Here is a 14,120-nt window from a genome sequence, read left to right as displayed (position 1 = left end):
GTAGTACGGAGTTAGATTGATGGCCTTAATCTAAGTTGTCTTGTGGTTGTTGTTGTTGTTGTTTGACTTTAATGGCTTTGTTTTGGTGATTTCGAAAACTGTATTGGTTTGGCCATGTTTGTATTGTTGTAGTACAGAGTTAGACTGATTGCCTTAATCTAAGTTGTCTTGTGGTTGTTGTTGTTGTTTGACTTGCATCCCACTGGGATTTTTGCACACAGCGTTGGTGTACGGTGATTTTTCTGCAATATTTTGCCGTCTTTTCTTGGATTTTCTGTTTGCACTTAGTCACATATTCACTTTAAGATGTTTTTTGTTCATGTTTTTGTTTGTTGCGGTTGCACCCGATTCAAGAGCCGAATGGCTCACAGGGCTCTACCTAATACATGAACTTTGAACTTGAAGAAGGAGGAGAGCAGAGCGTGACATCTTTTGTGAAATATTTCATTTAAAAAGGGGGGTTGGGGGGGGGCACGTAAAGCAAAGCATTGAAAAAAACAAAACTAAATGATGAACGAAGCAAAGTGCCGACTACACCGAGCATCTTCTTGTTTCCTCTGATCGTGAGAGAGAGAGAGGGCCTTCAAGGAGCAGTGGGCGATGGAGGAGGCCGTGTGCTCGGTGGCAGATGACGGGGAGCTCTGCATGCTGATATGAGCTACCCGTCGGAGGCCGTCGGACTGCGAGAAGGGCTGCATGCAGAACGAGAGAGAGCGAGAGAGTGAGCGAGAGAGAGAGCGAGAGAGTGAGCGAGAGAGTGACCGAGAGAGTGACCAAGAGAGTGACCGAGAGAGAGAGCGAGAGTGAGCGAGAGAGAGTGCGCGAGAGAGTGACCGAGAGAGTGACCGAGAGAGTGACCGAGAGAGAGAGCGAGAGAGTGAGAGCGAGAGTGAGCGAGAGAGAGTGCGCGAGAGAGAGTGACCGAGAGAGCGAGCGAGAGAGCGAGCGAGAGAGAGAGCGAGAGAGTGAGCGAGAGAGAGAGCGAGAGGTGGGGGTTTACATTACGAAATGATGAACGAAGCAAAGTGCCGACTGCACCGAGCATCTTCTTGTTTCCACTGATCGTAAAAAAAAGAGAGGGGTGAGAGACGGGGGGGGGGGGGAAGAGGAAAGGAAGAGAGAGGGGTGAGAGACAGGGGGGAGAGAAAGGGGAGGCAGAGGGGAGAGAAAGGGGTGAGAGAGAAGGGTGACAGAGATGGTGGACTGCCCCAAATCCCACCCTGGTAGCCAGGGGGAAGAGCGCCTTCACAAAATAATTTCCTTTTGATATGCAAGTTCTTTTGTCAAGGCGCTCTTCCCCCTCCAACCCAGCTTAAATAGACGCTCCAAGCCTGGTGGTGCTCATTCAGACGCTGTCTTCTCGACAGACCTGTTCTTCACCTGAGGACGGCTGCTTGCGTTGTGGCCGAAACGTCGTGAGAATGATTTTATTATGTTTTATTTTTATTATTTTATTACCTCCCTTCTACGTGACTTTACCGAAAGAACCAAGAAGATGAATCCCTGCAGTCACGAAAGCTTTAAATCGAGATTGTATTCTTATTTTCTTAAAACCTGAACCTTCAACGTCATTTAACGTAAAGGTCGTCGATTAGACACGCGATAGGAAATCGTGGGGGCGTCCACTGTGGAATCTTGTCAAAGAATAACTGAATAGACGCAAGTTAATTCCATTGCCGATTTAGTTTATTTAAGTAAGAATGTGTTGTTGTTGTCTGCTGTACAGCTGCTGCTGTGTACAAGTATCTGTGTGTGTGTGTAGGTTGAACTTCTTTCGCACCGTACGTAGTCACACATGTATAATCTGTGGGTCTCTATGGGTGTCTCTATGGGTCTGTGTGTCTCTGTGTATGTGTGTATGTTTAACTACTTTCGCACCGCACGTAGCCACCCATGTATAATCTGTGGGTCCCTATGGGTGTCCCTATGGGTCTGTGTCTCTCTCTGTATGTATGCATGTTGAACTACTTTCGCACCGTACGTAGCCACCCATGCTAATCGGAGGTGCGTGGGGGGGGATGGACAAGAAACTAAACACAAGAATAAAAAAAATAGTAAAAGGTTTTACCCTTCCTGGCAATAGTAAAACATCAGGGGTCGTGTTAAGATGGTCAAACACCAAACAGATTCAACCTTTTGCAAGGAATCCCAAGTTCACTGCATTTAACCACACGCGGGGTATTTGTGGTGAACATGCACACACACAACGCGCCCTGGTAGTTTATGACGACGCATTGTCTTTGAAACTGATTGGTCCACGCCAGAGACAGCTTTCTTTAGAGCCTAGTCTCATATGGTGTTCGACCAGATGACGCCAAAAGGCGCACACAGTTCAAAGACAACGCACTACCAGAGTAATGAGAGCTCGGGGTGAGAAGCTACATCATGGGACCTCCTTTGCCAGTACCAACATCTACTAATAGGGGTCTTCCCCTTTTTTCTGGCAACAAAACTGACACCTTTAGCAAGGAATCATGCTTACATTGACCACAATACTTGCAGTCAAATGCTAACAAAAAACAATACTCTGATCATTTATGCATTTCGATTAAAAGCTTTCGTGACTGCAGGGATTCATCTTCTTGGTTCTTTCGGTAAAGTCACGTAGAAGGAAAGTAATAAAATAACAAAAATAAAACATAATAAAATAATTCTCACGACGTTTCGGCTACAAGGCAAGCAGCCGTCTTCAGGTGAAGACGTTTCGGCTACAACGCAAGCAGCCGTCTTCAGGTGAAGACGGCTGCTTGCGTTGTGGCCGAAACGTCGTGAGAATTATTTTATTATGTTTTATTTTTATTATTTTATTACTTCCCTTCTACGTGACTTTACCGAAAGAACCAAGAAAATTGATGCATTGTCCTTGAAACTGATTGGTCCACACCAGAGACAGCTTTCTTTAGAGCCTAGTCTCAAACGGCGTTAGACCAGAGAAGGTCGCCAAAAGGTGAACACCACAAGGACAAATCCAGGGCAATCTTAGCTCAGGGTGAGCAACTACAACACGGGATGCCTTGCTTTGCTACTACCAAAGTATGAAAAAATAAGAAGAGGCTTTCACCCTTTCTGGCAATAAAAACTCGAGTTGCGTTCTGATTAATCTTCTTGGTTCTTTCGGTAAAGTCACGTAGAAGGGAAATAATAAAATTATAAAAATAGAACATAATTACATCTTTTATTATGTTTTTTCATTATTATTTTATTACTTCTCTTCTACGTGACTTTACCGAAAGAACCAAGAAGATGAATCCCTGCAGTCACGAAAGCTTTAAATCGAAATTTGTGTTGGGATGTTCAAACACCAAATCGGATGCCGTTATGGAAGGAATCACGTTTCTGCACCAACCCACGTGACAAGCCGCCCCCCCCTCCCCCCCCTCCCCCCTCAAGCAACTCGTCTTCAAATCGAGATCACGAAGCCGCCATTCTGTTCCCGGGTCAAAGACGGAGAAAAATCGTCGGACCTGATCATCACCTAACCCCCCCCCCGCCCGCCTCTCCCACCCCCCTGCCAGAGGTCGCAACCGGGTACCCGATACCCGTACCCTTCCCGATACCCGGGTACGGGAAGGCCGTGAGTCACTGGTGAGTCACCGTTTGTCACTCGTTTCCCAACGTCTCGTCTCTTCTCACAATTCAAGTTCCTAGAAATCAACCCACCCGCGCCTGCAACTTGGCTTCATCCCAGAGGTCGCAATCGGGTACTCGAACCCGTACCCTACCCGTACCCGGCCGGGTACGGGTAGGGTACGGGTACGGCCGGGTACGGGTACCCGTTTGCGACCCTGGTGCGGCCGGGTACGGGTAAGGAATCAAAACCCGTTTGCGACCTCTGCCCCCTGCCCATGACCCCCCCCCAGCCCCCCCCCCAGCCCGCCCCCCCCCGCCCCTCCCAGCCCTCCCAGCCCCTCCCAGCCCGCCCCCCCCAGTAGACCCCGCACCGCTCATGCCTGCGCGTGCTTGCGCTGGTGCAGCTTCAGGTAGGAGAGCTTGGAGAAGACGCGTCCGCACTCGCCGCAGATGTGCGGCATCGCCTCCACGTGGATCAGCTGGTGCACCTTGAGGTGCGGGTGCTGGCGGAAGCCCTTGCCGCACTCGGGGCACACGTGGGGGCGCTCGCCCGTGTGGATGCGCCGGTGCACCTTGAGGCTGTAGTTGAGCGAGAAGCCCTTGCCGCACACGTCGCACACGTGCGGGACGCTCGCCCGTGTGCGCCATGCGGTGCACGCGCAGCGTGTACGAGTCCTTGAAGCCCTTGCCGCACTCCTCGCAGAGGTGCGGCCGCGCGCTGTTGTGCATCTTCAGGTGCTTCTTGAGGTTCTTGCGCGACGAGTAGCCGCGGCCGCACTCCTCGCACACGTGCAGGGTCTCGGCCACCAGCTCTGGGGTGGGGGAGGTGAGGGGGGGGAGAGGGGGGAGGGGGGAGAGAGGGGGAGTGGCGAGGGGCGAGGTGGTGGAGAGGGGGGGAGAGAGGGGGGGACAGGGGGAGGGGGGAGAGGGGGTGGAGAGGGGGAGGAGATAGGGAGAGGGGGAGTGGCGGAGGGGAGAGGGGGAGAGGGGGAGAGAGGGGGAGAGAGGGGGAGGAGAGGGGGAGGAGAGGGGGAGAGGGGGAGGAGAGGGGGGAGAAGGGGGGAGAGGGGCGAGGTGGCGGAGGGGAGAGGGGGAGTGGCGGAGGGGAGAGGGGGGAGAGAGGGAGAGGGGGAAGAGAGGAGGGGAGAGGGGGAGAGGGGCGAGGGTGGGGGGGAGGGGGCGAGGTGGGGGAGGGGGGAGAGAGGGGGAGGGGACGAGGTGGGGGTGGGAGAAGTGGGGGGGGAGAGGAGAGGGGGGAGAGGAGAGGGGGGGAGAGGAGGGGGAGAGGGGGGAGAGGGGAGGGAGAGGGGAGAGGGGGGGGAGAGGGGGGAGAGAGGGAGAGAGAGAGGGAGGGGCGAGGTGGGGGAGGGGGGAGAGGGGGGGGGGGCGGTGTGGCCATGTTTGTGTTTGCATCATCGTCGTGGGCCGTGTTGACTGGAGAGTTTACGTCATCGCAAACGAAAGCGGAAGACGTCCTACCGCTTGAGACGAGGCTCAAAAGAAAGCCGTCTCTGGTGTGGACCAATCAGTTTGAAGGACAATGCATCATAAACTATCAGAGCGTGTTTTTTGTTTGTATTCTGACCACAAGCGTCGTGGTTAATGCAGTAACACGATTTCTCGTAAAAGGTTTCAGTTTGGTGTTCTAACATCTTGACAAGTGGCTCCTTCGGTCCACCGAGGCTCCCACTAACAAGGTCGTGCGGCGCGGTTTTTGGGCGCCTGACTATCGTCGAGTGTTTGTTTGTTGTAGTACGGAGTTAGACTGATGGCTTTAATGTAAGTTTTGTTGTTGTTGTTTGACTTGCATCCCACTGGGATTTTTGCACACAGCGTTGGTGTACGGTGCTTTTTAAATCCTTTATATTAAGTTCACTTGCTTGCTTGCGCGCTTACGACCGTGCAAATCTTTCGGTCGTTTTTTAACCCACTTCCCGTGATCCAATCGAGCTGACATTTTGCACACAGACTCGTTGTGCGTGACAATTTATTTTCGTGAAAATTTTTTTCCTGAATTTTACACTTTTTAGGAATTATTTTTTTATATTTAATTACCAATTGCTTAATGGTGGCAGGCAATCATCTGACCCATAGGTGGCAGCCATCTCAAGCCAGAGGACGAGAGGACTCTAGCCGCCACGCATATAAAGGATTTATAGTGAAAAACGTTGTTTTTACGGGTAAATTTTTTCATCAATATTTTGCTGTCTTTTCTTGGATTTCCTGTTTGCACTTAGTCACTTTAAGATGTTTTCTTGTTCATGTTTTTTGTTTGTTGCGGTTGCACCCGATTCAAGAGCCGAATGGCTCACAGGGCTACACCAAATTAACGAACTTGAACTTGAGTATCCAATTGACCGATCCACCGACCGTCCGGTTGACCGACGGACCGATTAACCGAGCGTTTGGTTGACCGACCAACCAATCGAGTGTCCAATCGACCGACCGACCGTCCGATTGACCGACGGACCGATCGATCGACTTACCAATCGATTGATTGACCGAGCGAGCAATCGACCGACCGTCCGATCGACCGACGGACCGATCGATCGACTTACCAATCGATTGATCGACCGAGCGAGCAATCGACCGACCGTCCGATCGACCAACGGACCGATCGATCGACTTACCAATCGATTGATCGACCGAGCGAGCAATCGACCGACCGTCCGATTGACCGACGGACCGATCGATCGACTTACCAATCGATTGATTGACCGAGCGAGCAATCGACCGACCGTCTGATCGATCGACTTACCAATCGATTGATTGACCGAGCGAGCAATCGACCGACCGTCTGATCGACCGACGGACCGATCGATCGACTCACCAATCGATTGATCGACCGAAGCGAGCAATCGACCGACCGTCCGATCGACCGACGGACCCGATCGACTCACCAATCGATTGATCCACCGAGCGAGCAATCGACCGACCGTCCGATCGACCGACGGACCAATCGACCGACGGACCAATCGATCGATCGACCGAGCGAGCAATCGACCGACCGTCCGATTGACCGACGGACCAATCGATCGACTCACCAATCGATTGATCCACCGAGCGAGCAATCGACCCGACCGTCCGATCGACCGACGGACCGATCGATCGACTCACCAATCGATTGATCGACCGAACGAGCAATCGACCGACCGTCCGATCGACCGACGGACCGATCGATCGACTCACCAATCGATTGATCCACCGAGCGAGCAATCGACCGACCGTCCGATTGACCGACGGACCAATCGACCGACTCACCAATCGATTGATCGACCGAGCGAGCAATCGACCGACCGTCCGATCGACCGACGGACCAATCGACCGACGGACCAATCGATCGATCCACCGAGCGAGCAATCGACCGACCGTCCGATTGACCGACGGACCAATCGACCGACTTACCAATCGATTGATCGACCGAGCGAGCAATCGACCGACCTGCCGCCCCACCGACACAAACACGCGACGTCCCGCGAGACTCCTCACCGGAGTCGTGGGCCTCACGGTAGCCGTGAGCGCCGATTGGCACCCTCATGCGGTTCCCGCGGCCCTCGTTCGGCACGCCGCGCTGAATGCCGCCGCCGCCGCCGCCATCGTCGCCATCGTCGTCGTCGTCGTCACCGTAGCCGTAGTCAAACTCCTCCGGCCCTGGAGAAGCGAGCGGCACCAGCGGTGACGATCACGCGGGGAAATCCAGCAAGAGATACTACTACAATACAACTACACTATTATTACTAGTACAATACTACTACACTATCACTACTACAATACAACCACTACAATACTACTACTACAATAAAACCACTACTACTACAATACAACCACTACAATACTACCACTACTACTACTACAATACAACTACTACTACACCATCACTACTACTACCACTACAAAACAACCACTACTACAATACTACCACTACTACTACAATACAACCACTACAATACTACCACTACTACTACAATACAACCACTACTACACCATCACTACTACAATACAACTACTACTACACCATCACTATTACACACCGCACCAGGTACTCATTTGAGGCCGAGTCGACCTAGGGGAGGCCCAGGACCGGTTCAGATAATCGTCACCGATGTTGGCCGTGAGCGGGAATCGAACCCGGGTCGCCAGGTTCATAGCGCAGCGCTAACCGCTACACCACCGCTCCCCATTCGACGTACACAACAACAACAACAACCGCCATTAGCCACTAAGTGGCGGTGACGTCACCACGACGCTTGTGCCAGGCCAAGTGCACCTTGAGGCCACGTGAAGTGTCGAACGCCCGCTGGCAGGAGGTCACGGGGCAGACCCAGCAGGTGTCACGGGTCGACTGACCGAGATGACCGAGATGACTGGCTGATGCACCACCTGTGCCCCCTACTGTACCAACTGCCTGTGCTTTAGCCACCCGGCGCTCCGCTCGTTGTTGCGAGCGTCGCTCACGCACACACAGACATTGTGTGGTCCCCCGCAAAATGAAGGAGATCCGTGGCGTCTCTCACCGCCTCCGTCCACTTCTGACTTCACGTCGTCCTCCAGCCACTCGTCTTCGTACTCCGCATCATCCTCCTCCTCCACCTCCTCCTCCGCCTCCTGTTTGATCCGCAGGTTCAGCGGCTGGGCGTGCTCCGAGGAGGCTTTCAAAGAGACGGGAAGTCGGGGGTTAGTTAGGCGGGTGGAGGGAGGTCAAGCAAGTCAAAGTCTCCCTCCAGTTCTAGATTTGAAGCTTTCGTGACTGCAAGGATTCCTATTCTTAGGTTTTTTCGGTGAAGTCACGTAGGTAAAAACATTAAAATTAATAAAAGTAAACGCAAGCAGCCGTCCTCAGGTGAAGAACAGGTCTGTCGAGAAGACAGCGTCTGAATGAAACACCACCACGCTTGGAGCGTATATTTAATCTGGGTTGGAGGGAGAAGAGAGCCTTGACAAAGGAATTTGCATATCAACAGAGGAATTTAGCATATTTCTGGGAAATGCAGATATGCGATTAGTACTACTTGTGAAATGCGTAGGAGGTTTGGCGGGGGGTTTAAAGTCATTATGCCCGTGCATTATGCAGGATTAGCAGCATCAAAGGGAGGGGATAGGGGGTAGCATTATTTTATTATTTCCATTCTACGTGACTTCACCGAAAGAACCAAGAAGACTATACTCGGGTCTCGAACACCCGTCCAGCCACGCAACGGCAGTTCTAGACGCGGCTCGCTATCCCGGCCCGGACCACGAGCCGGGTCCCGGACCGTGTGGCTAGCGGCTTCTTCAACCCGACGTGGATCTCCATCACACCAGCAACACGAAGAACCCCTCACCCCTCACGGGGTCCCCGTGATATCCCCCTGGGCTGTGGCTGGCTCCGCCCCTCGCCCCGCCCACCTTCCAGGCCTCTCCGGCTCTTTCTCGAAGGCTCCCGAGAGCTCTTTCAGGCCACGTGACCGCGCCCGTGTCCACCGGTGACCCCCCTTCAATACCGTCCGGCCACGTGTCGGCAGGTCAACCGGCGTATCGTGCCTCAACGTAACCCTCGCCGGCTGACGCTCCCTCTCGCTCCCTCACCGCGAGCCCGCACCTCGCACTGCACGCGATGTCTCCATGCTGACCAGCGCACACGCAAGCCCCACTAGGGCCGGTGCTACGCCCCGTACGCGGGCTGCACGTAATGTCAGCACATTATCCGCCGTGGCTTCGTACGCCCGGCCTCGCGCGGTGACAATCGCAGTCACTCCACGGGCGAGGCCCCGCTGAGCTGCTATGTGGTAGCGGCTCTTTTTGAAGAAGCGACCCCCGGCAATCACAAATGACGGCAGCTCAACCACGTGGACGTTCATTCTAAATGTGGAGGGGAAAACCGGGCCACCGGGAGAGATATCCATGTGGACACGAAGAGAGAGACGCAGACTCCAAATCTAAGACAGCAGGCGTCGTCGGGATCGGGATCGAACCCGCGACCTCCTGCACACCAGGCGAGGTAGTCAACATCTCCTAGCCACCGTGATGATGATGAGAGAGACGCAGACTCCAAATCTACAGCAGCAGGCGTTGTCGGGGTTGGGATCGAACCCGCGACCTCCTGCACACCAGGCGAGGTAGTCAACATCTCCTAGCCACCGTGATGATGATGATGATGATGAGAGAGAGACGCAAACTCCAAATCTACGGCAGCAGGCGTCGTCAGGGTCGGGATCGAAACGACCACTTCCTGTAGGTGAGGGGTAGCATCACGGACGACTGTGGGTGAGGGGTGGTGAGTGTGGGTGAGGGGTGGTGAGTGTGGGTGAGGGGTGATGTGGGTGAGGGGTGGTGAGTGTGGGTGAGGGGTGGTGAGTGTGGGTGAGGGGGTGGTGAGTGTAGGTGAGGGGTAGTGAGTGTGGGTGAGGGGTGGTGAGTGTGGGTGAGGGGTGGTGAGTGTGGGTGAGGGGTGGTGAGTGTGGGTGAGGGGTGTGCTCACCGTGGTACCCGGCGCTTTCCCCGCCGGCTCCGCCCCACGTCTCGCCGCTGGCCCCGCCCCCGATGGCCGCGTCTCCACGCTTCACCAGAAGCTTCTTCGAGCGCGACCGCGAGCTACCCCCCCCTCCCTTCCTCTTGCTACTCTTTTTCTTGCTTTTCTTTTCCCCCCTCTCCCCCCTCTCCCCCCTCTCCATCCTCTCCCCTCTCTCCCCCCTCTCCATCCGTTCCATCCTCTCCCCGCGCTCCATCCTTTCCATCCTCTCCCCGCGCTCCACCCGCTCGGCTCTCTCGGCTCTCTCCACCCTCTCCATCCTCTCCATCCTCTCCAATCTTTCGGCCCTCTCAGCTCTCCCCCCCCCTCTCCCCCCTCTCCGCCCTCCCCCCCCTCTCCATCTTCTCCGCTCTCTCCGCTCTCCCCCCCTTCTCCCCCCTCTCCGCCCTCCCCCCCCCGCTCCCCCCTCTCCGCCCGCTCCGTCTTCTCCGACTTCCGAGGCCTCTCCGACCGCTGCGATCGCTCCAGTTTCTCCGCCCGCTTCATCCTCTTCATCCTCTCCATCCGCCCTGCGGTCACGCACTCAACTGGTACAAACACTGACACCTTAATACAAGGCATCATGTTTGCAATAACCACAACACAAACAGTCAAAATGCAAACAAAAAGAAGCAACTCTGATAATGATATGCACTGTCCTTGAAGTTGATTGGTCCACACCCGAGACAGCTTTTCTTAGAGCCTAGTCTCCATTGGTGTTGGACCAGATGACGCCAAAAGGCGTACAACTGAAAGACAGCACACTATCAGGGTATTGAGAGCTCGGGGTAAAGCATTTACACTGAGACATCTCCTTCACCAGTGGCAAAATATAGTAATAGGTTTGTACCCTTTCAACTGGTACAAACACTGACACCTTAATACAAGGCATCATGTTTGCAATAACCACAACACTAGCAGTCAAAATGCAAACAAAAAGAAACAACTCTGATGATGATATGCACTGTCCTTGAAGTTGATTGGTCCACACCAGAGACAGCTTTTCTTAAAGCCTAGTCTCCATTGGTGTTGGACCAGATGACGCCAAAAGGCGCACAACTCAAAGACAGCGCACTATCAGAGTATTGAGAGCTCGGGGTAAAGCATTTACACTGAGACATCTCCTTCACCAGTGGCAAAATATAGTAATAGGTTTGTACCCTTTCAACTGGTACAAAACTGACACCTTTATACAAGGCATCATGTTTGCAATAACCACAACACTAGCAGTCAAAATGCATTTTGACTGCGTTTCGACATCACGGAGTAGCACTGATTTCGGATTGATTGGTACCCCAGTCGTGGAGTCAAGTACACCCCTGGACAAAATAAAGTGTCCCAGAAATAAAATAAAGTATTATTGGTACTCATTAGGATTAAATATACAGCAGCAGGCATCGTCAGGGTCGGGATCGAACCCACGACCTCCTGCGTACCAGGCGAGGTAGTCAACATCTCATAGCCACTTTTTAAAGTTCGTTTTGTTTGTGGTGCATGTAGCAGCACCTATGAACACACAAAGACAAAGGTCCCCCCGTGTAGCCTGTAACAGACTGTCAGGGCAAGTGCTGTTAGCAAGTAGCAGCACCTATGAACACAAAGACAAAGATCCCCGTGAAGCCTCTAACAGGCTGGTAGGGCAAGTGCTGTTAGCGAGTAGCAGCACCTATGCACAAACAAAGACAAAGCTCCCCCGTGTAGCCTACAACAGACTATTGGGGCAAGTGCTGTGAGCGAGTAGCAACGCCTATGAACACACAAAGACAAAGCTCCCCCGTGTAGCCTCCAACAGACTATTGGGGCAAGTGCTGTGAGCCAGGAAGCAGCGCCCTATGTAGGCCGGCACCGCGGCACACGAACGCCGCCATCCGTAACGCCACAAAGACAAAGCTCCCCCGCGTAGCCTGTAGCAGACTGTAGGGGCAAGTGCTGTTAGCGAGCACCTATGAAGGCCGGAACGGTACACGAGGGGGTGGGTGGCCAGCACCACGCCCGGCCGCCTTTGTCTCCCCAGTGGCGATGTTTACACTGCACCAGCTACTCATTTGAGGCTGAGTCGACCTAGGGGAGGCCCAGGACCGGTTCAGATAATCGTCACTGGTGGCGTTGGCCGTGAGCGGGGTCGCCGGGTTTATAGGGCAGCGTAGCGCTGACCACTGCACCACCGCTCCCCCACACACACACACACAGACACCCACCCACACACACTCACTCACACTCACCCACCCACCCACACCTACCCCACCCACTTCACTCACACTCACTCCCCCACACCTACCCACCCACTCACTCACACTCACTCCCCCAGCCACACTCACTCACCCACACCCACCCACACCTCACTCCCCCACACCTACCCACCCACTCACTCACACTCACTCACACCCACCCACCCACACCCACCCACCCACACACACTCACACTCACTCCCCCACACCTACCCACCCACTCACTCACACTCACTCCCCCAGCCACACTCACTCACCCACACCCACTCACTCACACTCACCCACCCACACCTACCCACTCACTCACTCACACCCACTCACTCACACTCACCCACCCACCCACACTCACTCACACTCACTCCCCCACACCTACCCACCCCACTCACTCACACTCACTCCCCCAGCCACACTCACATCACCCACGACCCACCCACCCACTCACTCACTCACACCCCACTCACTCACGCTCACCCACCCACCCACACTCACTCACCCACACCCACCCACACTCACTCACCCACACCTACCCACTCACTCACACTCACTCACACCCACTCACTCACCCACACCCACTCACTCACCCACACTCACCCACACCACACTCACCCACTCCACACTCACCCACACACACACAGAGGACACTCACCCACCCACACTCACTCACACCCACCTACACTCACCCACCCACCCACACTCACTCACCCACACCCACCCACCCAACACCCACCCACACTCACTCACACCCACACCCACCCACTCACCCACACCCACTCACTCACTCACTCACCCACACCACCACTCACTCACTCACTCCACCACACCACTCACTCACTCACCCACACCCACTCACTCACTCACCCACACCCACGCACTCACCCACACCCACTCACTCACTCACCCACACCCACTCACTCACCCACACCCACTCACTCACCCACACCCACCCACTCACCCACACCCACCCACTCACTCACCCACACCCACTCACTCACCCACACCCACTCACTCACCCACACCCACTCACTCACCCACACCCCACTCACTCACCCACACCCCCACTCACTCACCCACACCCACTCACTCACCCACACCCACTCACTCACCCACTCACATCACTCACCCACACCCACCCACATCACTCACACCACACCCACTCACTCACCCACACCCACTCACTCACCCACACCCACCCACACCCACACCCACCCACACCCACACCCACCCACACCCACCCACCCACACCCACCCACACCCACCCACACTCACCCACCCACATTCACCCACCCACACTCACCCACCCACCCACACCCACACACACTCACACTCACCCACACTCACCCACCAACACTCACACTCACCCACCCACACTCACCCACCTACCCACACTCACACTCACCCACCCTCACCCACACACACAGAGACACACTCACACACACAGAGACACACACCCACACCCACCCACCCACACTCACCCCCACACTCACCCACACTAAAGACTCCATACCCACACCCACCCACACCCACCCACACCCACCCACACCAAAGACTCCATACCCACACCCACCCACACCAGCACGGTGTGTGTGTGGGGTGGGGTGTGAGTGGGTGTGTGTGTGTGAGTGGGTGTGTGTGTGAGTGGGTGTGTGTGTGTGTGGGGTGTGGTGTGTGTGGGTGTGTGGGTGTGTGTGTGGGTGGCGTGGCTTGTCGTATGGATGCTTTTTCTTTATCACCACCCGCCCACCTCCCCACCGTTCAACGTCCACGTGAACGTAGGGGACGACTCACCACTACAGGCAGCAACAACAGCAGCAACAGCAGCAGCAGCCACGGAGGAT

The 14,120-nt window shown here is 54.7% G+C and overlaps 1 protein-coding gene across 1 annotated transcript; it reads right to left on the bottom strand.

Moving 5' to 3' along the window:
• Positions 1-3,400: 3,400 nt before the first annotated feature.
• On the bottom strand, positions 3,401-10,346 carry LOC144949972 (uncharacterized). Its single transcript, XM_078879962.1, has 5 exons — positions 10,028-10,346; positions 8,085-8,219; positions 7,060-7,221; positions 3,898-4,382; positions 3,401-3,427 (listed from the first exon to the last, which is right to left on the bottom strand). Exons 1-5 carry the CDS (start codon positions 10,344-10,346, stop codon positions 3,401-3,403), a joined length of 1,128 nt encoding a protein of 375 aa, XP_078736088.1.
• Between the last annotated feature and the right edge of the window lie 3,774 nt (positions 10,347-14,120).

Source organism: Lampetra fluviatilis, chromosome 55 (assembly GCF_964198595.1).
Source record: "Lampetra fluviatilis chromosome 55, kcLamFluv1.1, whole genome shotgun sequence".
In the NCBI taxonomy this organism is placed as follows: Eukaryota; Metazoa; Chordata; class Hyperoartia; order Petromyzontiformes; family Petromyzontidae; genus Lampetra; species Lampetra fluviatilis.
This window is presented reverse-complemented; position numbering and strand designations above follow the sequence as displayed.

What these genes read in the sequence shown, in the direction of transcription:
- LOC144949972 (XM_078879962.1), bottom strand. Translation starts at nt 10,346, where the DNA reads ATGGAGAGGATGGAGAGGGTGGAGAGAGCCGAGAGAGCCGAGCGGGTG. An exon ending in GGAAAGCGCCGGGTACCACG is followed by an intron (nt 8,220 to 10,027) that starts GTGAGCACACCC and finishes TCTCTTTGAAAG; the next exon opens with CCTCCTCGGAGCACGCCCAG. An exon ending in GGCTGGGAGGGGCTGGGAGG is followed by an intron (nt 3,428 to 3,897) that starts GCTGGGAGGGGC and finishes ACCCGGGAACAG; the next exon opens with AATGGCGGCTTCGTGATCTC.